This window comes from Hyperoodon ampullatus (genome assembly GCF_949752795.1).
Source record: "Hyperoodon ampullatus genome assembly, chromosome: 5".
Taxonomy (NCBI): Eukaryota; Metazoa; Chordata; class Mammalia; order Artiodactyla; family Ziphiidae; genus Hyperoodon; species Hyperoodon ampullatus.
In genome coordinates, this window is record NC_136918.1 from 134117896 (window position 1) to 134143280 (window position 25385).

Here is a 25385-nt window from a genome sequence, read left to right on the forward strand (position 1 = left end):
GCAAGCAGTCTTGTGAGAGAACGAGTGAAAGAGGCAAATAACTTTTTCGGATTAGAGTGAAAATAGTTTGACCTGTGAATCCCATGAAAGGACTGCTGATTTAGATGACAAGCATGTCCCCGCTGTTCCCAGGGGCAGACGTACACGTTTCTAGCCCTCTTGCTATTTGATTTGATTACTCATATAGAGGTGTCTGGTGGTAATGAAAGCAGATTATTTGTTCTGGCCTGTTGGTATGGTAAACTGAAAGCCTGCTGAACCTGGATAAAGAATAATTCTCTATTACTACAGATTATCACTGGTCTTTCTAATTGAAGTCATTGTCATTGTTACTGCTATGAAAACAGCTTCTACAATCCTTTCTACATCAAAACACAAGTTCTATAATGATTTAACAGCTTAAAATGTCCAGCAAGACAAATAATGAATTGTGTGAACAAAAACATGTTGCCACGTTGGGTGAGCTACTAAAGTCTGTTTACAAATGGAATAAAAAGTTTACAGAAAATTCCTAGTTTATTAACTGGCTGGCACCTTAATGTGCAGAAAGACATGAGTCTATGTTCAAACAGATGTCCATCCCTAAATACCATACCATTTCAGAAAATGGATTCCATGATGTAACTCAAAAATATATCCAAGGGCTCTCTTCCTCCATCCTTCTCAAAAAAATTGCCAATAGTTTCTCAAAACACTCAGCACAATAACTAAGTGAAACAAATCTTAAGGGATACCAAATCTTAAGTGAAATTCTTTTTCAGCTAAATTTCTGGCAAGAGTTTCGCTTTTGCTCACTTCACCACAGATTCAAGTTTAAAGACAAGATCATAAACCTTGTCCAGGGAATGAAGGCGTGAGATTCCTAAGAACAGGAAAGGCAAGAAAAATAATGACCTTTAGGTCTTACACACTTAACTCTTCTAAGTTTGTTAGCAATCTTAATGCTTTTTAAAAGACTTCAGATCATATTTTAGTACACTAAATGCCTTTTAAAATATTATGTGTGAGAAGCACCGTTGAGTAGTCCATAAATATCACAGTACTCGGGCATTAATCTGAAAGTCACCCCTGGGTTTTTTCCAGTAGCCTATAAAGAGTAAGATATAACACTAATGATGTTTGTTCAATGAAATATAAAAGTAAAATTAAAACTAGAGGACCTATATTTAATTGGAATTAAGCATTTGCTACAGGAATACAAAGAGCATTGCATATCTCCTTCTAAATGAAATACTTAGTTTTCTCAAACTTAAAGTTTTTTTCTCAGATTAAAACAAGGTATCAATTTATCATGTTAGATTCGGAGGGCAAAATAAAGTTTCCATTTATTTGCGGCTTTATTTATATACAACATCAACTTTTTAAAAAAATAGAGAAAAAGTTGCTTTTATTTACAGATTGATTTTCTATACTGTACCTGACTGTAATGTCTGTTCAGAAACTATGGATGCATCAAGAAGAAAACAAAGAATCATTAGTAAAACAGCAAGTTACAGCTGAAGTCTAGAATGTTATGACAAAACATTCTCAGACGGCCTCATTTTTTTCTTTTGATTTAGTTTGATGAGTTAATTTTTTTCTGATGGCTGTAGGACACCAAAGATAAAAATAAATGACAATGACTGATGCAAACCTTCTGCATCTAAGAAAAATCCTATGCGGACTCAGTGATGTCCAGAGTTTCACAATCAGAAGGTTCTAGGCCTGCTTTCCAGGCTACTCCCGTATGTAAGTCTATGTGTGTGCACATGCATATACCTGTGAGGGATAATATGAACCTGAAAACCTAAGAGGCTGAAATACTGAAGTTACTGCCCTTACACCTTGTAGTATTCTTTCTGGGACTCACCAGTTGATAAGTACAATCAGTTCAGTTATAACAAAACATACACATTCCAGCAAAATCACCATGCCAGGCAAAATGGGGCAAATTCCCACAGGCACAGGGCTTATGGCAAAAATGGGGTTCGGGCACAACATTCAAACACTTCGGCAATGACGTGCCAAGAAAGATAGGAACCTAATATAAAAACGGTAGCAGAATTTTACGCATGTTAAATGGTTAAGGAATGTACGAATACGTCTAAAATATGGCACTTCATTTTGACAAAGACCTGAGGTTTGCTCATGGAAATGGGCAGCAGGAGGCCTGTGCTTGTAAGTAATTGTGAATCCTGGGAGAAGGGGTCTCTGCAATTGGACGGTAAGTTGTAACACCAGTTATGGATGGATCTGGCCCATCATACGTCTGGTGAACGGAGGGAGAGAGATGTCTCAGGTGTACGCACATGTGTATGTGTGTTGTGTATATTTCTACCCAAGTCAGTTCTGCTGGGTGCAGCTTTCTGCATTTCCCTAGCATTATTACCAGTGAAATCATGCATAAACTACTGCAGAATTGGCATTATACTCAAAATGTTCCCTGATATAGCATCCATGTTGGAACAAAATCCCCATTCTCAGAATAAGCGTTAGAGCAGAACTGACTGTACTTTTTTTAAGGGTATATTTTTCATATAGTAAAATGTGCAGGAAACCAAAACAACTGATGATCAAGTCTGGGAATTACTCAGGTCCCTCACTTCTTCTCTTTCCTTCAGTGGCTTACTTTCAGTTGTTGCTGATAAATGCCTCCATATCAAAGTAGGCACAGGTGGAAAGAGGTGATAAGACGCAAATCAGTCAGCGTCTACTGCTGGAAGCCAAGAAGAGAGCCTGACGTTAAAAGCAGTAGCTAAGATCAGATTCTGGTTTTCAGAGCTTTAGTAGACTTCAGTCCCCAGCCTACTCACAGATCCCTGAGGAGCTGACTGTAATTAACTACCTTCAGCACCATGCAGAATTCTGAAAGAATCCATGATAACGTATTTGACTAAGTAATGACCCAAGAGTACATAATTTGATGAAGAACAATTTCTCCTACTTGAACAGGGAAAATTGAAAGGTTTGGTTTGCGGGGGGTTAACAGAAGAAATGAAAATGTTCAGAGTCCTACAGTGTTAAAATAGAAAAAAATATGAAATTAAGGAAGTCTATTAAGTTTTACAATGTATATTGAGTTTTCCCACGATACTGCTTAATATACGCTCACTGATATGAGCTCAAATTCTTTTGATTTTAATGAAAGACAGTGAAAGATAAACAGCCATTCTGAAAGCCATATATTTCTGTCAAATATTAAAATTGGGAATGACAGTGTCCAATAATAAGCATTTTAAAATTATTAATATGATTTAATGCTTATTCAAACAATAGCATTTAAAAGGTAGGACCAAGTTATAGAAACTTTTGGGGTGGTGATTAGCAAAATAACCAACAAAGGTATTGTTTTTTCAATAAAGCAATGTTTTCTACATAATTATTATATACTCTACTGAAAGTACTAGCTGAATATTTTATGAATTCCTGCCTTATATAAAGTTAGCAATACTTAAACCATTTCCCTCCTCAGTCATAATCTATAAAAGAAAACATGCATGGGCCTCGGTTTTAGCTTAATAATTCCACTAATGATATAGACATTTTAGGAGAGATAAACTTCCTTTGGAGAATGCAATTTTAGAAAATTACGCGGCCAGAAATTCCTTCCAAAACTATTTTAATCAACTCAATCTAAAAAGTATTTACGTAAATAAGTTTACATTTACCTCCTGGACTCTTAGAAGGAATATAAACAATACAAAGTAAAATATAAAGTAAGTACGCATACCACGCAAACTTCCAGTAGTTAAAAGGGCTCGAGCTTTGTCAGCTAAATCACTATTTAAAGTATTTCCCAGTAGCAAAACATCAATGGCCTCTTGCTTGGAGCTGTCAAAGAAGTTATTCTGAATTGTTCTACTAACAGAACGAGCACCATCTTTTAACTTTCCAGCCTGTTGGGGAAAAAAGCATAGACTTTCATTCTAAATTGTTTTTATTCAATAGGTATTCTGAAACTTTAAATAAGTTTTATATGACTTTACTGTAATAAAAAGGACCTAATTATTCTATTTTGAATATCAAACCATCACATTAAAATGCCTCAAGATGTCACTGTTTCTTTTCCTCTTTTGGATAACAGCTCTGCAGAGAGACAGAAGAAGCTCACTGCCACAACTGCATCCACTAATGATATCTAGAGCCTTAAAAGTTTAAAATTGTTTACTATAAAGGAAATAAACTGAAATATACTTATTCAAGACAAGGAAGTTACTTCTTACATAGTAACTTTTAGACTTGGGGATGGATGGGATAGGTGGAGAGAAGCAGGGGAGATAAAGGAGGATACGCTGCACTCACATGTTCTCAGGAAAACTTCAAAGTATCCTAATAGTAGAAAAATAAAATTGAAATTGCTCCCAATAACTTACATTAGTTAAAACTAAAATTGAATATGAGAACGAAGGTCTAGTCTGTAACATGTAAACTACAGTTTGTATATTTTAGGTCACTTTGCCTATGTAAATATAAGTAATAAAAATAAATATATGCCAATTCCTACAGTGAGAGAGCTGATTATAACTTCTAATGAACATATATTTTACTCAGGTGTGTTAGCTACCATAAAGAGATTTTAATCTTACAGATTTTGATGATTGTTTTTAAAAAACAACAACAAACTCTTGCCTTTTAGAAAAAGAACTTTAGTTTGCAATATGTAATTTATATTCCTTAAAGAAATAACAGGAATTTGAGGCTTAAAATGTTATTTCCTTCCATAAAACATATGCAAATGACATTATTTGAAAAGAGACTCACCATTCACATTAGCAGGCAATTAATCAAAAGGAACCCAGAGAAAGGAAAAGAAAGAGCAGTTCAGATGTTAGATTTTAGTTCAATTCAGACTAGAATATTTAATACATAAAATTTCATATCTATTTTGTTAGAGATAAAAGACCACTAAAAATATATGTAACCTCTGTACATAGATAGTCAACTGCAGAAACAAAAAGGCAGAACATAAAAGAGTATTTTAAGCGATAGCTGTAGAGAATCAGGTTTAAAAGCAAGAATTATGTTCTTTATTCAAAAGGAATACATGAAAGTTTAACAATCTCGGGTTTTCAAAAATAGGGACCACTTAAGGGGGCTTCCCTGGTGGCACAGTGGTTGCGAGTCCGCCTGCCGATGCAGGGGACACGGGTTCATGCCCCGGCCGGGGAAGATCCCACATGCCGCGGAGCGGCTGGGCCCATGAGCCATGGCCGCTGAGCCTGCGCGTCCGGAGCCTGGGCTCCACAACGGGAGAGGCCACAACAGTGAGAGGCCCGCGTACCGCAAAAAAAAAAAAAAAAAAAAAAAAAAATAGGGACCACTTAAGAAGTAAATATTTGTAAATGTCTATACAAATTATTTCTGTGAGCTGAACAAAAGGAACTTTTGCAGGTAGGGCCAATGCCTCTGAACAGAGGCATGACACTTTATGAGACACAGGAGAGGAGGAAGGTTTGGAAATTAAAAGACTTTGTGATAATGAACTTTGGCTGCTATATTGAAGTGGCTAAATAAGAAACTATAAAAGTGGTAAATGTCCCTGTTTCTATTTCTGGGATAATTTGAGAAATTGTAGGGATTTAGAATATTAATAAATTCAATGGAGGCCAGGAGCCATAAAAGGTCAATATTTAAGTATATAAAATAATGAAAAATACCTCAAGTATGCACCCAAAGTCCCTCAATAAGGGCCAAACACTAAAGGAGAAAGTAGTCTGTAGATAAAAGTAATGATGAGGCACAGACATATAATTACGTCCATACTTCAAACTTCCTTTGCACATTTTGATAGCCTCCTTTTCAAGGTAAGAAAAGAAAAAGAATAAAAACTTAAGCTCTAATAGCATTCGGTTCACAGTGGGTGTGGCATAAATTGCCCATTGATTTACTGGTCCATCCAGCATTTATCACACATCTATCCAACAGAATGCACTGTGTCAAGTGCTGGGGAAACAAAGTCAAATGAGACAAGACTCTTTATTGGGAAGACTATGATTTGGGGGGGAGGGGAGGTTTTGTTTTGTTGCTTTACTTTTTAAAATTTAAAAAAAAAATTTTTTTTGGCCGTGCCACACAGCAAGCATGTGAAATCTTAGTTCCCCAACCAGGGATCAAACCCATGCCCCCTGCACTGGAAGTGTGGAATCTTAACCACTGGACCACCAGGGAAGTCTCTGATTTTTTTTTTTAAAGAAAAACATATTTGGGGGAATTCCCTAGCAGTCCAGTGGTTAGGACTCCGTGCTTCCACTGCAGGGGGCCTGGGTTCGATCCCTAGACCAGGAAACCAAAATCCTGCATGCCGTGCTGTGCGGCCACATACACACACACACACACAAAACCAAAGGTTTAAAAAAACATATTTTTAATCAAAATAATATGAAAAGTAAAACAGATATTATGCAGGTGAAAAATCATTAAAAAAAATGTGAGGAACACATATCTCAGCCTAGTGGATTATCACTAAACAACTGAATATGTCGTATATACATGTCCCTCAAACCCAGGGAAATAACTATCTGTTCAATCATTAGGATCCACTATGGAAGGAAGTGTTAAAGAGGACATAAAAGCATGATAAAGCAGAATTCTAAAACAGATACCTTATGAAAACCAAACTATTGATTTTAAAAAGAGTCCATTTAAAGCTTTACTAAAGAAGGAAAAAGGATCTTTTATAATGTTACGATAGGTCTAGATCTACCTTAGCCTTTCCTTCAAGAGCTCCAGTTCCTGCATAAATCTTACTGATTGAATCACCATTCACAGACCACATTGATCGAAAAACTTCTTGGAAGCGAGTCACCAGCTGAGGCTTTTCAGCTAAGCCAAGTGCTTCCAATTGTTTAGTTAGCATCTAAAATAGCAAAAGAGAAACTTTTATAAGTATAGTAATACATTCATTATGATGTAACTTTTTAAGAACTACCAGAATCAAATCAAAAATTTACAGTTACAGGACTTTGTGGGTCTGGATTCTGAAAATACAAGTTTACTATTTCCCACCATGTCAATTTCTAAAGTAAATATCACATCAATGAAACCTACAAGTAACTCAGTATTCCCTTGCAGTAAGAAATTCTTTCTGGTTAAATGATATTAAGCTTATTAAAATGTCCCTATGGGAAATTCTCTGGCGGTCCAGTGGTTAGGACTCCCCACTTTCACTGCCGAGGGCCCAGGTTCAATCCCTGGTTGGGGAACTAAGTTCCCACAAGCTGCGCAGCCAAAAAAAAGGAAAAAAATGTCCCTATAAATCAGACTAGTTTATCTTGTTCACCTAAAAGAACAATACACAACAGCATGCATTGGAGCAGAGAAATATATCAATATTTACCTAGTTTATTTAAATATATGTAGAAATAACTAAGTTTCTTTAATTTCTGGATTTGGTTCTACACAGTTGGGTAATTAAGGTCAGGAGATTGTGAGAAAAGTAGAGCTGCTTTTGAATTGTTATCAAAATTTTAAAAGTAAGTCATATCTCTGAATAAAGTCACGACAGCTTCTAATGTATAAAATTCGTATCAGTAAAGCATATAAGGGAGAACTAGGGGGAACACAGCATGCAAGGAATGCAAGGATCTTTGGGCTCCCACAGTTCCTTCATCACGGTAGAAGTGTTCAGAAAAGTTATTGGTCTTTACTATGAATGACTCTTAGCCTTGAAGTCTGGCAAAGGCAAAGCAACATATAATCCTTATCCAGTCTCTTTCTCTTATTTGGAATCTAGTCGATGTCTTGCATTTTTACTTAACTCCCTCTCATTTGTGTTTTCTTTTATCTTGTCTATAAGTGGACATTATCCATAATTATAGAGGGATTAAACATTAAAATAATATTAAAAACCCTATACTGGGTTTATCTGATTGCCTAGAGACCTACACCAGGGCTACTCTTTGCTGGCATGGAGTATTAACAAAATCAGCCTCCGGCATCTCCTTTATCATTTATACCTCCTTCTTCAAGGAACTGGGCAAAGTGGTCTTCACTACAAGTAGTTTGGTTTTGCCTACATTAGCAGTATATTTTGTAACCAGTCAACCAACTGCTATACTAGGGAGTATTCTCACACCTAACAACAAACAGTGGGTAGTTAACTAAGTCAGATTCTAACACTTGCTCTACTTTTAATGAAGATGTTCAAGTATTTCACTAAGCTTACTCTTAGAATCTAGCTAAATGTTTTTAGCCACTTCAGAACAGAACTCAAAACAAACCTGAGCCGTGTGATAAACTCCATCCCTATGACCAAATTCCTGCTTTTACTTTTCTTAGTTCTGTTGCATTTTCTAAGTAAACCTCAAGGACAGATTTCAAAAAAGGCAAAGCAGTAAAATTTACTTAGTTACATGAAAAATACATTTTTGTAGTAGACAATTCTATACACTGTACTTTCATTTCGATTAAGAAAGACCCTCAGTTGCAGAGTAACTAATTAACCAATATTCTGGCGAAATTTAAGATCATCTGTTAGAGGAAATAAGAACCTGTTACTTCCTATTCCTGTTTTTCATAGTATTTGAGAACTATGCTAAGTTCCTCTGGAACTAAATGAAGACCCACAATAGCCTTAGGAACCTAACTGCTGCATAACAGGCAAGACTTAGAAATCTCAGCATTGCTACACAGTTTGTCAAATAGTTGAGATTATGCCTAAATTAGACTGAATGTGATATATAAATAGTAAAGGAAAAAACTTTTAAACAGAGACTTTGTTACAGAAGTTGGCTCTCATTCACTTTCCTTCTAACAATGACATTTTCATCTGATCCTGTTTTTTGTAGCTACTGATTTGAAAATGCCATGTAAATGGCACTGGATCCGACTCTGTCGAAAATATAATCCTATAGGGTTGCACATGTGAAAACAGATCCTCCCCCATTCCAAAAAGACTTTTAAAAGACAACACAGAGAATGAAGGCCAAATATATACATGTATTTCTTTTTTTTTTTCACACACACTATACATGTATTTCTTTTCTTTATCCAGAAGACAGGCAGAAGAGGCAATTACTGGAATAGTATAAATAGCAGGGTTTTTTTTTTTAAGAGAAAGTTAAGGAACAATAGAGGGAAACAGACGCTATCTAAAGAAAGTATTTAGAACAGATAAAGGAAACATTTAAACGAAAAGGGATGTCGTCCCCTCCCCCAAAGAAAAAGACTAGAAGAATGCCTTTAGCATAACTTCATTTTGTGAAAAGTAATTGAGAAACATAAATATTACAAAAGCACTGAAAATGGCATTTGATACAAGTTGCATAGACATATTTTATTCTTTTTACCTCTAAGCCAAGGAATGCCTGAACACTATTTGTTCTATCAAGACAATCCAAGCAGTTTGTTCGCACTGTACCACTCTGGCATCTGTAACAAATTCAGTGAAATTAAACAGACAGTTTAAAACAAAAATAACAAACCTAAAACAAACTGAGAAAAATTAAGCTGATTAAAGTGTAGCATCTACTTTCTACCACCCCCCCAACTTTCTACTGTAACAGTTCTCAAACACACAAAAAAGGTGAAAGAATTTTACAGTGAACACCCATATACCCACCATCCAGATTCTACAACTGTTAACATTCTGCCATACATTCTTTTTTCTTTAGATTTGCAAGATAGATTTTATTATCTCCATTCAATTTGTTGAAAACGCAAAAGACTTTAGAAAGTCACAAGGAATTACACTGAATTGTTTTCTTGTTGCCTGACTTTTGGGAACACAGAGAAAGGGAAAAGTTGAGTATACTATTCAGATGCCCCTAATTATCTGTAAAGTCATTATCTTCAAGAGCTGTAGCATCAGCTTACATGTATTGAGTATTTTAGGCTTTCAAGTCCCTTCATACATGTCATTGAACACCCTCAATAACCTATGAGGGAGAAGATGTCTATTATAGACTGTATCTTCTTCACTAATCCCTGAGCTCCTTTAAGGCAGGAAATGCATCTTGTCTTTCTTGGACCTCTCCCTCCTAGCACAGCCTCTAGCTCCTAGCAAGCGTTCATTAACTATTAACGGAATCTGGGTCATTTGTAGCATAAGAAATAGAGACTCATAATAGCTAATGACTTATCCAGGCTCACAAAATCAGAAGGGGAACAAACTAGAATCTGAACTCAAGTCACCTAATTGTAAGTCCTCTATACTCACTCCCTCCATGGCATTGTTCAGGGGGGATTTGTGACCACATCCTAATTGAAATGTGCCATACATTCTTTCTTACATATCTCTCTATTCAACCACATCCACTTATTTTTTTTGTTTCCAAATAAATGATACATGTAGATTATAATTAAACCATGGGTAATGATCAGTCAAATCCATTTTACCTGCCTTCACTAATCAAGGTCATTTTAAGACTTGCACATCCTCCAAGCAGCAGGCAGCCTAAGCAATAAGATGTTTGTTCAAGTTATTTTCCAGGGACTTGGAGTCAGCTGTGTATATAGCTGGAGATGAGCTGGTTAAGACTGGATAGGACCAAGCTGAACTGGTTAACACTGGTTAGGACCACCAACCCTCCAACTGGGCATGTGTGAATGTTGAGTCAGTGACCTTTTGATGTCAGAGGGCCAAAAACTCCACCCTCAGACCATGCTAAGCGCCTCCATGTTTGAATGGGCAGAGACCTTCATAGAATGATGACGATTACCACTTATTTCTAATTAGGCCAGTAGTGAGGAGCTAAACACACATTCAGACTTATAACCCCATAGTTCTGTATCAGAGCAGACAATAACCAATGTCTTGTTGTTTTTTTTGCATTTAATAATCCTTACTGGGGGCTTCCCTGGTGGGGCAGTGGCTAAGAATTCACCTGCCAATGCAGGGGACACAGGTTCGAGCCCTGGTCCAGGAGGCTCCCACATGCCACAGAGCAACTAAGCCCGTGCGCCACAACTACTGAGGCTGCGCTCTAGAGCCTGCGAGCCACAACTACTGAGCCCGCTTGCACAACCACTGAAGCTCGCGTGCCTAGAGCCCGTGCTCCGCAACAAGAGGAACCGCCGCAGGGAGAAGCCCGTGCACCACACCGAACAGTAGCCTCCGCTCACTGAAACTAGAGACAGCCCGCATGCAGCAACGAAGACACAACACAGCCAAATAATAATAATAATAATAATAATAATCCTTACTGAGGCCAAGAAATATTAAGACATTAATTTTAAGAGAGAACTGTAATAGCCTCAGAGATAGCAGCATGAGATCTGGAGCCAGATAAATCAAGCTCTACCGTTTCCTAGTTATGTGACCTGGGGCAGATGATAGCTTTATGCCTCCGCTTCCTCAAATGTGAATGGAGATAATAATAGAACTGATCTCTATGATTGTTATTATACTTGTAAAGACTAAGTGTACTGCTTGACCCATGGTATGTGCCCAGTAATGTAAGCTATTACTAGAAAGAAAGGAAAAGAAGCTTAAAATCAAGTATAATAAAGAAAGGTATTTTATTTAATTAAATAAAATTATAGCAAAGTCCCAGTTTAAAGAAAAGAGAAACAGAGCAGTCAAACCTTTGAACTTCACTTCCATTGAAATAAAAAAATCCATAATCCAGAAACTTCTGGACTTGAGGTTTAAGAACACTATGTAATTTTTCTGCCTTTCCTCCTTTAACCATTTGATGATAGTCAAAATTCACCATCTGGATATCAGTTGCATGTTCAGAAGCTTTCAAATGACTCTGAAAATAAAAGGCAAATATTCATCTAAATGTTAACTAAATATGATCTTATCAATATACTGTTATAAATGGAACTTTACATTTTTATTTTATTTTTTTTGTGGTGCGCGGGCCTCTCACTGCTGTGGCCTCTCCCATTGCGGAGCACAGCCTCCGGACGTGCAGGCTCAGCGGCCATGGCTCACGGGCCCAGCCGCTCCGCGGCATGTGGGATCTTCCCGGACCGGGGCATGAACCCGTGTCCCCTGCATCGGCAGGCGGACTCTCAACCACTGAGCCACCAGGGAAGCGCTGGAACTTTACATTTTAAATGAAAATGTCAGCAGGTCCTTGAAATCTTACTAATCTCACAAAGCTTTCATTGCCACTGGCAGTAAAATGGAAAATTACTTGCTGTTATCTTATGGCATCTTTTTCCTAAAACCTCATATACTATCCCAGAGAGACTGGGTATGACATGATTAATAGCAGGGAACTTAAATAACATTCCCATCTGGTTTAGAAAATGAAAAATGATTTCCAGCCACCAGCGTTTCATTTTTTACCATAAAAATATAATGACTGTTTATATCTATTACAGAAACTCAAAATAAAATAGCTTATTTTTTAAGACAAAGCCCATCAAAAATTGAAAAATTCATTTTTTTATACCTTCAATATATACAAACGTTTCAAAAGTTTACCATAAAAAGTCATTCTCTAAAGTATAAGTTGTTTATTAACAATATTAAAACAAAATAGCCAATAATTAATTTTGTACTTCATTAGCTTAAACTTTAGAAAATGTTATCTAACCATTTTGTTTAAGTTTATACTCTTATGTAACACTATAATTTACATCAATTCAGACTCAACAAACATTTATGAAAAATATTTTTCCTTAGAAGTCAGACATTTCTTTAGGTTTTTATTTAATGAAAATCCTCAAATTTTCTCTCATCAGTACAAGAAGTCTTGTGTGTATACAAATGCATTATTCAACATTTCATAGGTTTAAAACAGTGACTATGGTTTCTAGGAAATAGGCAAGACGATGAACAGATGAAGGAGGAAACTGCCTGGTATCTTTATGCCAGTGACAGACGAGCATTTTTTAGAGGGAGGGTATCCTTCTGCTTCTCTACAACATAAATAAGCAGATTTTCTATAGAAAACAGGGTCAATTGCCTTGAAAGCTTTCCATAATCCCAATTTCAGCAAGATTATCCTGAACTGTTGCCTAATTGCCCCAAAGAATGAATGGTTCCAACAAGTACCCAATCTTTTTCTGGGAAGTAATTTACTCCCTGGAAGAATTTGATTATTATATTATTTAAAAATACCATTCTAGGTGTCCATGGGCCAGAACAGAAGAAAAAAATGATCATACTTACCTGGAAAGCCTTACTTAGCATATGTTCCCCTTCCTTAGATCCAAGCAAATTTACTATTATTTGTTTACCATATAAATTCTTAAGTGTTCTAAAATGCCTATTAAAGAAAGAAAGGAAATAAACATATGTCAAATGACAAGCCAAAAACTTTTTTCAATAAACAGGAACCCATTATTAAATAGGACCCACGCAGCAGTATTTTATTCTTTCTTTTCTTTTTTTTTGGCTGTGCCTTGTGGCATGTGGGATCTTAGTTCCCCCACCAGGGATGGAATTCAAGCCCCCTGCAGTGGAAGCGTGGAGTCTTAACCACTAGACCACCAGGGAAGCCCCTAAACTCACAGAATTGGCAAAACGGGATACAAATCCATTCCACATGGTCTCAAAACTCTGAATTTATAAAAACCCAGTTAATGCAATTTCCTCTCTGACTTAAACTTCCACCTATGCTAGAGCTGTTGGAATCATCCAGATCCCTCTCCACCCTGAGGCTGAAGCTAGACAGCCATGGACAACACGAGCCACCCAGCCTGGTTGGGAAGGCAGCGAGGGCAGAGGGCGTAGGGCTGCGCCTCACACATGAGGACATCACACACTCCGTGAGTATTCAGAGAGACCTCCTTGATAGCTCTAGCCTTAAGAAAAAGAGACCCCAAATATAAGCCTTTATTTGTTCCAGCTTCTAACCATTCCAGAAGCTAGAGAGCAATGCTGTCCAAAGGAAATGTAATATGAGCCACAGATACAATTTAAAATTTTCTAGAAGGCATATTAAACAAGTAAAAATCAAAAGAGGAAATTAATTTACATACAGTTTATTTAACCCAATACAGCTAAAATATCATTTCTACATGTAATTGATATATAAAACAAATATCAATAAAGTATTTTGCATTTTTTTTGCACTAAGTCTCAAATCCAGTATATATTATATACCTACAGCACATCTCAATCTGGACTAGTCAATTTCAAATGCTCAAGAGTTACAGGCGGCTAGCAGCTACCGTACTGGACAGTGCACCGGTGAGAGGTAGTTTTAAGGCCCAGACAACAAGGCCCACACACCTAGTGCTACAACCCCTAGAATTCATAACAGTAAGTGTCACTGTCCTCCAGTTAAATTAGGAGTCAAGAAGAAATTTTCCTTAGAGCCAAAAAAGCTGAAATGAATCAGTAAATACAATTACAACTAGTCTCACTGCTTAGCAATATCAAAACCTACAGCACTATGTAAAAATAATCAGTCTTACCTGTCAAAAGCAGGTGCGTTGGCTTCAAACCCCCTTGACATACGAACACGATGAGATCCCACCTAAGATAAGAAAAATATGTTTAACCATACCAAGAGCCAACATGTAGACAAAAGAAATATTGTTTACAGTATGTAACAATGCGTTTGCTAAACACCCAGTAGTGAGCTGAGTGATTGCCATTCATGATATTCTTTAAAAAACAAGCTCTAGGAGGTTCTCATCCCTTTCGTTTTTTAAAACACAACCTCACAAAAAAAGAACTAGAAGTTAGACCATTATGAAACACTTGTAAACTAACGAGAATTTTTATTTATGTAAGATTTTTAAGAGTGCTTTCACATACATTACCTTGTTTTAAGCTCAAACTATGTGCCCTTTATATGTCAACCGATATTGCCATTTGGGCAATAAAAAACCAAATACAGCCAAGTGAGTAAACTTGTCCTCTCAGGGCAACAGCATTCGTTTCAAAAAAGATTCGCATGACAATTGAGGCCTCCTGACCAAAATTCCTACTCTTCTGGGCTGCCGACAAGTGCAATGTCTACATATTCTTTTTTTTTCTGTTACGCTGAATACTCTATTCACTCCTCCCTCACCCAGAGATCCTACAAATTAAAAATATTGTTCCTGGAAAAACAGACTTTCCAAGTCAATCTCTCAGGCACACAACTATAGCACATTTTGCAGAATCAGAAAATCTGGGTTAAGAGAATTAAACAAGATGGAAAATAACTACCGATTGTGTTTTTGTTTTTGTTTTTTTGCATACGCGGGCCTCTCACTGTTGTGGCCTCTCCCATTGCGGAGCATAGGCTCCAGAGGCGCAGGCTCAGCGGCCATGGCTCATGGGCCCAGCCACTCGGCAGCATGTGGGATCCTCCCAGACCGGGGCACGAACCCGTGCCCCTGCATCGGCAGGCGGATTCTCACCACCACTGCGCCACCAGGGAAGCCCCTACCGATTGTGTTTTGTTACAGTTTTTCTTTTCTCCTATAGGAAAGCGACAGAGAGATGAGGCAGAATTGAGAAAGGTGTAACAGATGCCAAGAAGATATACAGCAGTGAGACCTGAATTTCACTTTTAAACATTTCCCTGAGACTTTGGGATCAAAGTTCCCCAGAATTCGTTCTTGCTAATCTGTGAACAAAGTGACTTTAAAGGCGGCGTGGGAGGAGGGCTGCCAAATCAGTCATGCAGTTGGACAAATAAAACTAGAAAATAAGCACTAATATGCCCATCCAAGTTCAAAACTGAATTAACAGTATTATCATTCACTCAGCATTACCCCTCCTGATCTGATGAGACAACTGAATGACTGTCCTGAGAAATCAGTGGATTCTCTCTTTAGTGCTTTTTATTCTTAGTAAAAAATTGATTAGCCAAATGTCACATCTATATTCCATTTCATTTTCTAGTGCTTAATAGACTGTATAAAATCTTAAATTTTGAAAGATGTGTGCTCCAGGACTTTAAGCATTTTAGGCGGCAGAAAACTTTCTCTTTGGAGTCTTCTCAGGTAATTGCCTATAACTCTATAAAAGTTCAAGACTTAGCATTTTGTTTATTCATCAACATTTATCTTGCACAGTACTCTCAACTGTTAAGAAGGTGAAAAAAATACAAGTTTTCTCATGTTTTTTAGGTAACGGCTGTGGTGGTTCCCTACTGTCTGTTCCCCAACGCATATACACAATTAGCTACACATCCTAACTCTTACAGCAATCTGTTGGTTAGACTAGACTAGGTTTTATTACTCAATGTTAAAAAAAAATCTATAATAAAAAAGTTATGTCAATGGTGATAAAAGTTTTAAGGCTTTAAATAACCATAAATTTACCCAATTAAAAAAAAGTTACATGAAAGATATTTTTAGAAAACCATTTCGTTGGGTGGTATGGAACGTCATCTTCTGACAATAGCATTGCTTCGTGTTCACATATTTCTGAAACTTCAATTCAACCAAAAATTCAATGTGCCACACCACACCAGGCATAAATCTCATGATGCTTACCATCTTTTAAGACTAATATAGGCTATAATATAATGTAATGATATAGTATCATAGGAACACTACAGATTATAAATGCTAAATACCTTCAAAAAAAGGAAATCATAAGTAAAATGAGTGAGTTGCCAGCGCTTGAAATCTCACTCTTACCTGGGAAGCACCTTATGACAACTCTTATGATGCCTCAAACTAATTGATACTGATATTTATCTTTTCCATAAAAGGCCTGTCTCCCCAAACAGATTGCAAGCTCTCTCTGAAGCATCACTACAGTCTTTGAATTTCTCATGGGATACAAGACTATATACACCTAATGTATACAGAATAATACATGCTTAGAAGAACTCAAGTAGTTCATGAAGAGATCAGTGTGGAGGAGTGACTGGAACCCATTCCATGAGATCTGAGTCAGCTACTGAAGGACAACAAACCTTCGATTGGGGAGCAGGGGATTCTTGCTAGAAATAGCCAGGCATGAAGCCAGATAAGTAGAGGAAGCCAGAACACGAAGAAACGGGTGCATAGATCTGATGAGTGTAATAGATCAAAAGTGGTAAGAATAGCCAGAAAGCAGGGAGGAGATCAGTGAGAAAACTGTGAGGATCTTCCAGGCAAGAAGGAATTATGAAGACCTTAACTGAGATGACAGGAGTGGGAATGAAAAGAAAGAGAAAGTCCCAAGACCTAGGAGACAGCTGGGGCTAAGCGTCACAGGGCTGCCTTGCTGGCTCAGGACTGGCCGCTGGAGCAGGCAGGGCTGGATACGCTGCAAGAGCAGCAGGAAAGGATCCAGTACAGCACGTTCTCTAATTTGAGTGGTTAAATTAACCACTCACATTAAAATGCAGATTCCTGGCCCCATTCCAAAAGATTCTATTTTTGAATCTTTTCAAAAAGATTCAAGTTGATTCAAGTTGAATCTTTCAAAAAGATTCAAGTGAAGTTGAGGCCATGAATCTGCATTTTAAAATCACTTCCAAAGATTCCTTTAAAATATTTTAAGAACCTGAGAGGAATTATTCATGGAGGAAAAGAGGTAGAACAAGGGACAACTGCCTGAGGATTCTCTGTCCGTGACTTGTGAAGTGCGACATCTCGCTAGGCAACACTGACTTCAAGGATCCCCGATAATAAATTCCAGTCCCGAGAACACACAGGACACCTAACGACCATTTACAGCCATCCTAAGTCAAAAGTCCTTATTTGTCTTCTATGAGAAAATGAACTTGGGGTCTTGATATTTTTATTTTTTTTAAATCAATATCTATTAATTTCATTCCTCTATTACCTACTCGTTTAGAATGGTGGGGAAATGATAAAAGATACTCATGAAACGAATCCATCCCTGTTCAAAGAAAGGCTGGCTTTAAAAACTACTAAGCTGGGCTTCCCTGGTGGCGCAGTGGTTGGGAGTCCGCCTGCCGATGCAGGGGACACGGGTTCGTGCCCCGGTCTGGGAAGATCCCACATGCCGCGGAGCGGCTGGGCCCGTGAGCCATGGCCGCTGAGCCTGCGCGTCCGGAGCCTGTGCTCCGCAACGGGAGAGGCCACAGCAGTGAGAGGCCCGCGTACCGCAAAAAAAAAAAAAAAAAAAAAAAAACTACTAAGCTAAATAACTGGGAACTACTGACCCAATCCTCAACCCAACCTGAGACAATAGGCCAGCTCAGTGATGATTTGGCAGAATTGCTGGCCTGCCTTGATGTCTCAAAAATCGCAGTGGTTGAGAGTCCGCCTGCCGATGCAGGGGACACGGGTTCGTGCCCCGGTCTGGGAAGATCCCACATGCCGTGGAGCGGCTGGGCCCGTGAGCCATGGCCGCTGAGCCTGCACGTCCAGAGCCTATGCTCCGCAACGGGAGAGGCCACAACAGCGAGAGGCCCGCGTACCGCAAAAAAATAAAAATAAAAATAAAAATTACTATCTCTATCAAGAAAGGCACGATTTAAAAATCTGTAGTTTTCAGCCCATAATCAAATGACATTATCCAGCCAGACTACTTGTGTGGACAGGCCACAGAACACAGAAGGAAGTCGGAAGGAAGTCCCACCCAAGGAGGACCCCTCAATGTAACTACTCAGGATCCAACCTTGCTGAATAACCAAACACTGTAATTCTGAACTTTTTAATAACACAGAAAGCAGTAAAACAGAGGGCTTATAAATAGGCTATTACAATCTCTTATACTAGCCTGTCTCTAAAGCAAAAGCATTTACCTTGCATCAAAGCAGAGTTTTAGAAATTTCTTAAAGCAAATATTCCAAACACCCTCCTCTGGTCACAAAAAGTTAGGAGAAGTGGGGTAGGGTGGGTATTCTTTCCCAAGAGAGACGTGGGGAGGAATGTATCTATTTAAGTTACGGTTATATGCCAAAGATAAAACCCACATGAGTTAAACTGGTCTTAACGAGAACTCAGGAATTTTAGCAAAGCAGTACAAGTATTAATCCTTGTTAATTCTTAGCCTGTCTTGAATAAACTGCCTTATTGAAAAGGTTCAAGTGGTCTGCAATTTTTCTCCACAATAACCATCCTAGAATAAGAGAGATCCAACTGTGAACTAAATGGAGGCAAGATTTTTTTTTTTTCTGTCTGTTTTCTCAATACTGTAGACTGAGGCACAAAATTTACTACACATTATATATCAGAAGCCTAAAATGAATATAATTTAACACTTTCAGAACTAAACATGTTTGAATAAAAATAAAATGCAAAATCACACTACTATGGGCAATCCAGTATTATGATCTTAGGTGAAAAAAAATCTTACATTTAATCAACAAAGGAAAGTTTCGGAAAAAAAGATCAGAAAGCAAAACAGAGAACATATTCAAGATGACAAGTCACTACAAATTACAAAGTAAAATTTCAGTAGCAGATATATTCTTATTAACAACAATAGCTAACCCTTACCTAGTGCTGACTGTGTGTGCCAGTTACTATTCCAAGCACTTTCCATTTCATCCTCATAAGAACCCTAAGACCTAAGAAGTAGGAACTACTAATATTATTCCCATGTTACAGATAAGAAGCCTGAGACACAAAGGGGTTAAATCACTTGCCCAAGATCACAAAACTAGTAGTGGTGAGTAAGGGTTCAAATTGAGAAGTCTGGTTTCAGAAGCTTTGTTTTAACTACTACATTTTTCTACCTACAGAGACTAAATTGTTATACACTAAGATACTGAGATAGTAAAGCACAGAAACACTCTGAAAATCAATGTGCCATGAAAACATCAAAATTTTAATATTAAATATGGGAGCTGAATTTCTATGGATATTTAAAAGAACATTAAAGGAAAAAATAACTAGAACAATTCCAGGACCTCTATACTTGGATCCTCATTTATGGATCTAGCTAATATTATTAGACTGAGTAGTAGAACTATCCAATGAACTGATAAACTATCCTGAAACTTGAGAAAATATGGAAAGTTCTCAAGAGAAAAAAAAACGAAATGTCAAAATACATACCTGCAACCCCGGTTGCTCCCAGAACAATGGGACAGATCCCCGGATTTGTATGAAGGAAGAAACACAGTCATCTAAGTACACAACCTACAGAGAAAAATAATGGGTAAAATATTTCCACAGATGAAGTTGTTACCTCTACATCAAAAGACAAATTTCCTAACTTCTAGTGCACGCTAGTTATACCTTATGACCAATCTCTCATATACAAATGATCCTAGGCCACTAAATAAGTTGGATTCTTTTTTCACTAGTGATAATTCTTCTATATACATTAACCAAGAAAACAGTGACTACAGAAGCATAAGAATTACAACTTTTAAAAAGGAATTCCTTTTGAATTTCAATATTTTATACATATATCTTCAGAGTTCATTTTTTTTCTTTAGTTTTTTCTATTTTTCAAAAACTAATCTGAAGATCTGAAATGGACCAGGGGCATGGCCTGAATTTACAATTACATAGTTTCACAGTAAAAAATATTATAACTTTTCATTTTAATGGTACTATATACCTAGCTTTAAGAGTTGGGTTTGACTTAATTTCATCAAAACACACTTTTCTTAAGCTGTCTAGCTCTATAATTGAGGATTTTAAATTCAATACTAAAACGTATGACACTGGCAATGCCATGCTGATTAGCAAAAAGTTTTGTTACTTACTTGAAGAGCCATGGCTAATTAAGTTTGTTTTGGGGAATCCTCTCTTAAGGCTAGTAAGTAGCCAAGAACAACCATAAAACGACATTACAGATGTCGAAATGAGTTCTGAATCAATAAAAATCTGTTATTCTATTATTCTCTGTGCCCCTCCCCTAATACATGAATTAAGCAATATAAACATATACCTGCTCTGTTTCTACAAAATTGGCAACGTGACCGTCATCATTTGTTCCCCGGACATTGAACCTGGTCCCAGCTCGTTCACAGCTTAGCCTGGAAACGAGGCAAGCCTTTGCCTGTTTATGAGCAGCATAAATTGTTCTGACTTCTACTCCCCCACACATGAGGCGTAACAACCAGTCATCGCAATTCACACCATAGTGCTTGAGATGCAAGTGCAAAGACTGATTCCTAACAAAAAAAGAAGTGACTGTATTAGCGTAATGAGCACTGAACAACACACAGCATACGTTTCAAAATGTTGCTCCTGGAACGTGCACATTAAAAGGCACCAAAAATAAATCAATTCATTTACATTTACTATGGCAGGGATTGGAAGATAGGGCTATAAAATGAGATCCTTGGACATGTGATCTATGGTCCATAGAAAAGAAGCGTACGTTCTATGTTTTTAGAATCTGGTCCCCATTTCTGTTATGACTTTATTCATAATGTATTTATCACTTGTTCCAAAAAAGGGTTTCATACACACATCCCCACCCTACTTTAGAAGGCTCTACTTAAGGCTTGACTTTTATAAGGCTCCATTTTAATTAATTTAAGTTTAAATAGCCAGATGGGCTACTGGTTACCATGTTAATGCATGTCTAGAGTTTTCCACTGCTCCGAATACTTTTACATTCTAGATAACGGATGGGGCCTGGTTGCCAAACTTTTTGGGGGCAAAGAGTTTTGTTCAAACGAACACGCAGAAGCCTGGTGATCAGGAAACATAAAAGCAGAGTTGCTATGGCTAAAGCAGGGATGAGGGGCTGGGGTCCTGCCTCGCCGGCCATCTTCTCATCCTGCTGACCGCCTCAGGGGCTCTGTCCAAACCTTATTCCTCCAACAGCAAACATGTGAAGCTCCTCACCAACCTACCACCAAAGCAAACATACTGTCGGGAAGAAAAACTTTCTATCTGGTACTTTCAGATCAAAAGGTGCCTTACAAAAGTGAAGTTTCTAGAATACTGAAGCTTGGTTCTCTGAGTTTTAAAACTACCAATCTAAGCGGAAATCTTTCTTAAGTGTTTTGCACTATCTTGTTGTCTTAAGAGGTATAAAAACAATGTCACAGCATTTTCTTGACGCCTTAGGGCCATTAAATACCAAGAACACACAGCAACGCGGCTGGAGCAGTTGTCCCCAACCCCCGCCTCCTCAGGCGACAGCTGTAGGAGAGAGAAAACAGGTGGTGGCCACGTGCAGTCCTGGAAAACCAGCTACAACCCCAGCCCTTCTCATCCACTCAGGAAAGCATACTGGAATGGCGATGAGTAGCAGGATTACTCCTGCGATAACATTAAATCCGATGACCATCTTTAATTTCAAAATAGGACTTAAGCTTCCACGCTTTACTATTATCTACATTGATCTGAGGCAAAGCTCAAACTGTGACCCAGTCTGTCCAGACACCACAGCTGAGGCCCCTGTCCTAGCAGAGGTCCCCCATTTAAACAGAAGCGGGATCCGTACATTTGTTCAGGTAGAGTTTCTCCCTCTGCTGTCAGTTTTCCTTTTTCTTTGCAGTCAATGCCTTGCTGTTTTCATTCTGTTTAAATTTACACCTGACTATCGACTGGCAGCAGCCTCAAATCTCCTATGGAGTAAAGCTGCCTGGGTTTTTGTGATGGGAAGTTGCTACTCTCTGGCTACAAAAGTTACTTGGCTGTATCCTGGAAAATACTCCTACTAATAAGCTGCAAGGGTAGCACAATGAGTTCTAAGAGCTTTCGTTTTTCTGTGCAAAGTGAAGCTCCAGAATCCAATCCTTAGCAAAACTGGAGAAACTGTAAAATGAGCAAGACTCACCTTTGGCATTTCAGCGTCCTCTGCGCTCAGCCTGTCTCCTGCTGGATAAACCCTTCAATCTGTTATCTAAATTTGCCCCAACTCTAGCCATAATTGAATGCAAGGACACATGAATTATTCCCACTGATTAAACATAGTGATATTCTGGACTGCTAACCATTTAGCCGATGCAGCTGCACCTGCCTGGACTTCTAATTATGGCAGGAAAACTTTTCTCTCTCAATCAAAGAAATTTTGGGTAAGGATGAGCAGTGGGGAAAAAGGTAAGGATAGCTGGCCTAAGTCCGGCTGCAACACCGTTACCTTTTGAAGAATCTTCAATGTCTCTTCCGTCAGAAAAGTGTAGGGCTGACACAAGCAGACAGGACTCCGTCCACTCATCTGTCCCACTGACCTCCCCACCGCACCCCACCCCCTGACTATAGTGCTCCAAAGCCCTTTTTTACCCTGCCCTCTCTGCTCCCCCATGCCACTCCTCTGGGCCAAGACACTTCCATGTGAGCTACAAGGTGACCAAGCTATTACTCTGAAGTTAGCTTCCTGTTCTAACGTGACTTTAAGCCCTCTGACGCCCAGGGCCTTCTCCAGAACCATAAAGGCAGATAGTGAAAGTGGGAGGGAAAGTATACAGGAGGAAACATCTTGAATCTGAACTACTGAGGGAGACCGAGAGCAGAGAGTCCCGGACTTTGGCCTTATAACATAAGTAAACAAATGAAATAAAACTTGTCCGTTGTGTTAAGGAAAAAAGTCAACATCCATGCTGACTGTGGACAAGAGAACAGCTATACTAGAAATCTGGTCCGCTCCAGAAAAGTGATACTAATTACAGTCATGTGGGCCCTGCCCCATTCGTGCTTACTTACAATACAGCACACTTACGCATAATCGTGAAATATGGCACAGTTACATATTTTATTACAGTAAGTTTTATTAAGTCTTATTTTATCCCAGTACTAAACTCTATCCCAGCGTACTACTTCCTCGTAGTCAGTTGCTCTTGAATCAAGATCATCTACTTACAACCTTAAAATTAAAAATAATAAGGGAATGTGGGCTTAGAAAGGCAATGCTGCCTTTCTAAGACAAGACCTCAAAACTAAGAACAGTGGATGTGAGTAACACAACTGTATTACAATTAATTCGTTCCTAATTTTAAAATAAATCTTTTAAATATATGTCTGAAATGGAAGGTCAGTCTAGATCAGGGAGAGTAAATGGGTTTCACATCACGTGACGACTTTAAAAAAATGACGGTGGATGCCTGCTATGCTCTGCTGAGGATCCTGCAGCAGGAAAGAGGGGTATGCTCAATGGGCAACGCCCACTGCTGCTATCTCGGGAAATAACCGTTCAACCTTCTACGTTGCACAGCACGTGATTACAAAGGGAAAAATGTAATATGAACTCACCAGAAAAATCTATTATCGGTTGTATGTTCTTGCATGCTACGATGGGCATTAAGACTCAGATCCAAACTGACTCCAGATGCGGACCATGCGAAATAGAAGTTTCCTGAATTCAACACTTTTCGCACTTCTGAAACGCGATCCTCATCTGAAGAATCGATTCGTAGTGATATAAATTCAGTGGAAGTAACTCGGAAAACTTCAGATTCTTGAATTTTTCCAACAGACATACATCCAGTGACGAGGACCAGATAATGTAACATAATATCACCTGCAAAAACCAAAGACTTTAATTGGATGAAAAGTCCCAATGTTTTTCAAGCTCTTCAAAGTTTCTTCCACCTTCCTTCTCGTGTCTCCATGTTTGAAAATCTGGCCTTGTGGTTACTTTAAGTTTATCATAGACATGTTTAAGTTCACAACTAGATTTTGGCAAAAGTTAGGGGAAAAAATCCTTGTTTAAATACATTCAGTATAATGAAGCATTTAAACACTACCAGAATAATCTCACATTTATGAAACTGTTCCTCTACTTAATTGAAGGGTATGCAAGATTTATCAAATTTAAAAAAATATATGCGTTATCTTCCCTACCTTTCCTTTAAGACTGTTAGGAAGTTCAGACAAGATAATGAATGTGAGAGTTCTGTGTAAATAGTAAGGTTGAAAAAATGACACATAAATGTGAGCTGCTGCTGCTGCTATGTGGACAAAAAAGTCCTTGGAAACAACTTATAAAGCAATTTGGCTTATAAAAAACTCAGGGATTTTTTCATCTAGTTTTGATAAAAATTCTGTGCAATGGGTATGAAGGTAGAATTCAGCAGTGGTGTACTTTGTTTTTGTTGTTTGTTTGTTTTAACTCATTAATTAATCTTATTTTTGGCTGCGTTGGGTCTTTGTTTCTCCGCACGGGCTTTCTCTAATTGCGGTGAGCGGGGGCTACTCTTAGTTGCGGTGCGCAGGCTTCTCATTGTGGTGGCTTCTCTTGTTGCGGAGCATGGGCTCTAGGCACATGGGCTTCAGTAGTTGCGGCTTGCAGGCTCCAGAGCGCAGGCTCAGTAGTTGTGGCACACGGGCTGAGTTGCTCCGCGGCATGTGGGATCTTCCCGGACCAGGGCTCGAACCTGTGTCCCCTGCATTGGCAGGCGGATTCTTAACCACCAGCAGTGGTGTACTTTGAACGTGGGCTTTAACGTAGGCAGAAGCACCCTGTGCCTTGGCTCCTCCACTACTTATTATCCAGACCAACTTCACTGTGTTAACATAACCAACCTGAGATATCCACCCTTAGAAAATAAGATTAAAACAAATCTCACTGGACTGCGACGATGACCCAAGACAGTATTAGTTAAGCGCTAGGCACAGTACTTTACATGTGATAGATTCATAACATATGGCAAATCTCCATTTGATAGACCAGAGCTCCTCAAAGTATGCCCCATGAACCAGTGCAGTTACCAGTTCATGGTGAGAAAAGGTGCTTCTCCCAGAACAGA

The 25385-nt window shown here is 38.4% G+C and overlaps 1 protein-coding gene across 6 annotated transcripts in view; it reads right to left on the reverse strand.

Moving 5' to 3' along the window:
• The window catches only part of SYNJ1 (synaptojanin 1), a gene marked incomplete at its 5' end in the record, with an annotated part of 85432 nt that overhangs the window by 36135 nt on the left and 23912 nt on the right, over window positions 1-25385 (reverse strand). For 2 of the 6 annotated variants that reach the window (XM_079705440.1, XM_079705439.1), the window contains 10 exons: window positions 1418-1441; window positions 3710-3866; window positions 6683-6835; window positions 9267-9348; window positions 11503-11672; window positions 13046-13142; window positions 14296-14357; window positions 19786-19869; window positions 20630-20855; window positions 23890-24157. In XM_079705440.1, the coding sequence (XP_079561566.1) occupies window positions 1418-1441; window positions 3710-3866; window positions 6683-6835; window positions 9267-9348; window positions 11503-11672; window positions 13046-13142; window positions 14296-14357; window positions 19786-19869; window positions 20630-20855; window positions 23890-24157 (1323 nt within the window). Of the gene's footprint in view, window positions 1-1417; window positions 1442-3709; window positions 3876-6682; window positions 6836-9266; window positions 9349-11502; window positions 11673-13045; window positions 13143-14295; window positions 14358-19785; window positions 19870-20629; window positions 20856-23889; window positions 24158-25385 lie in introns of all 6 variants that reach the window. The other 4 variants (XM_079705444.1, XM_079705443.1, XM_079705442.1 and 1 more) reach the window with 2 other exon arrangements.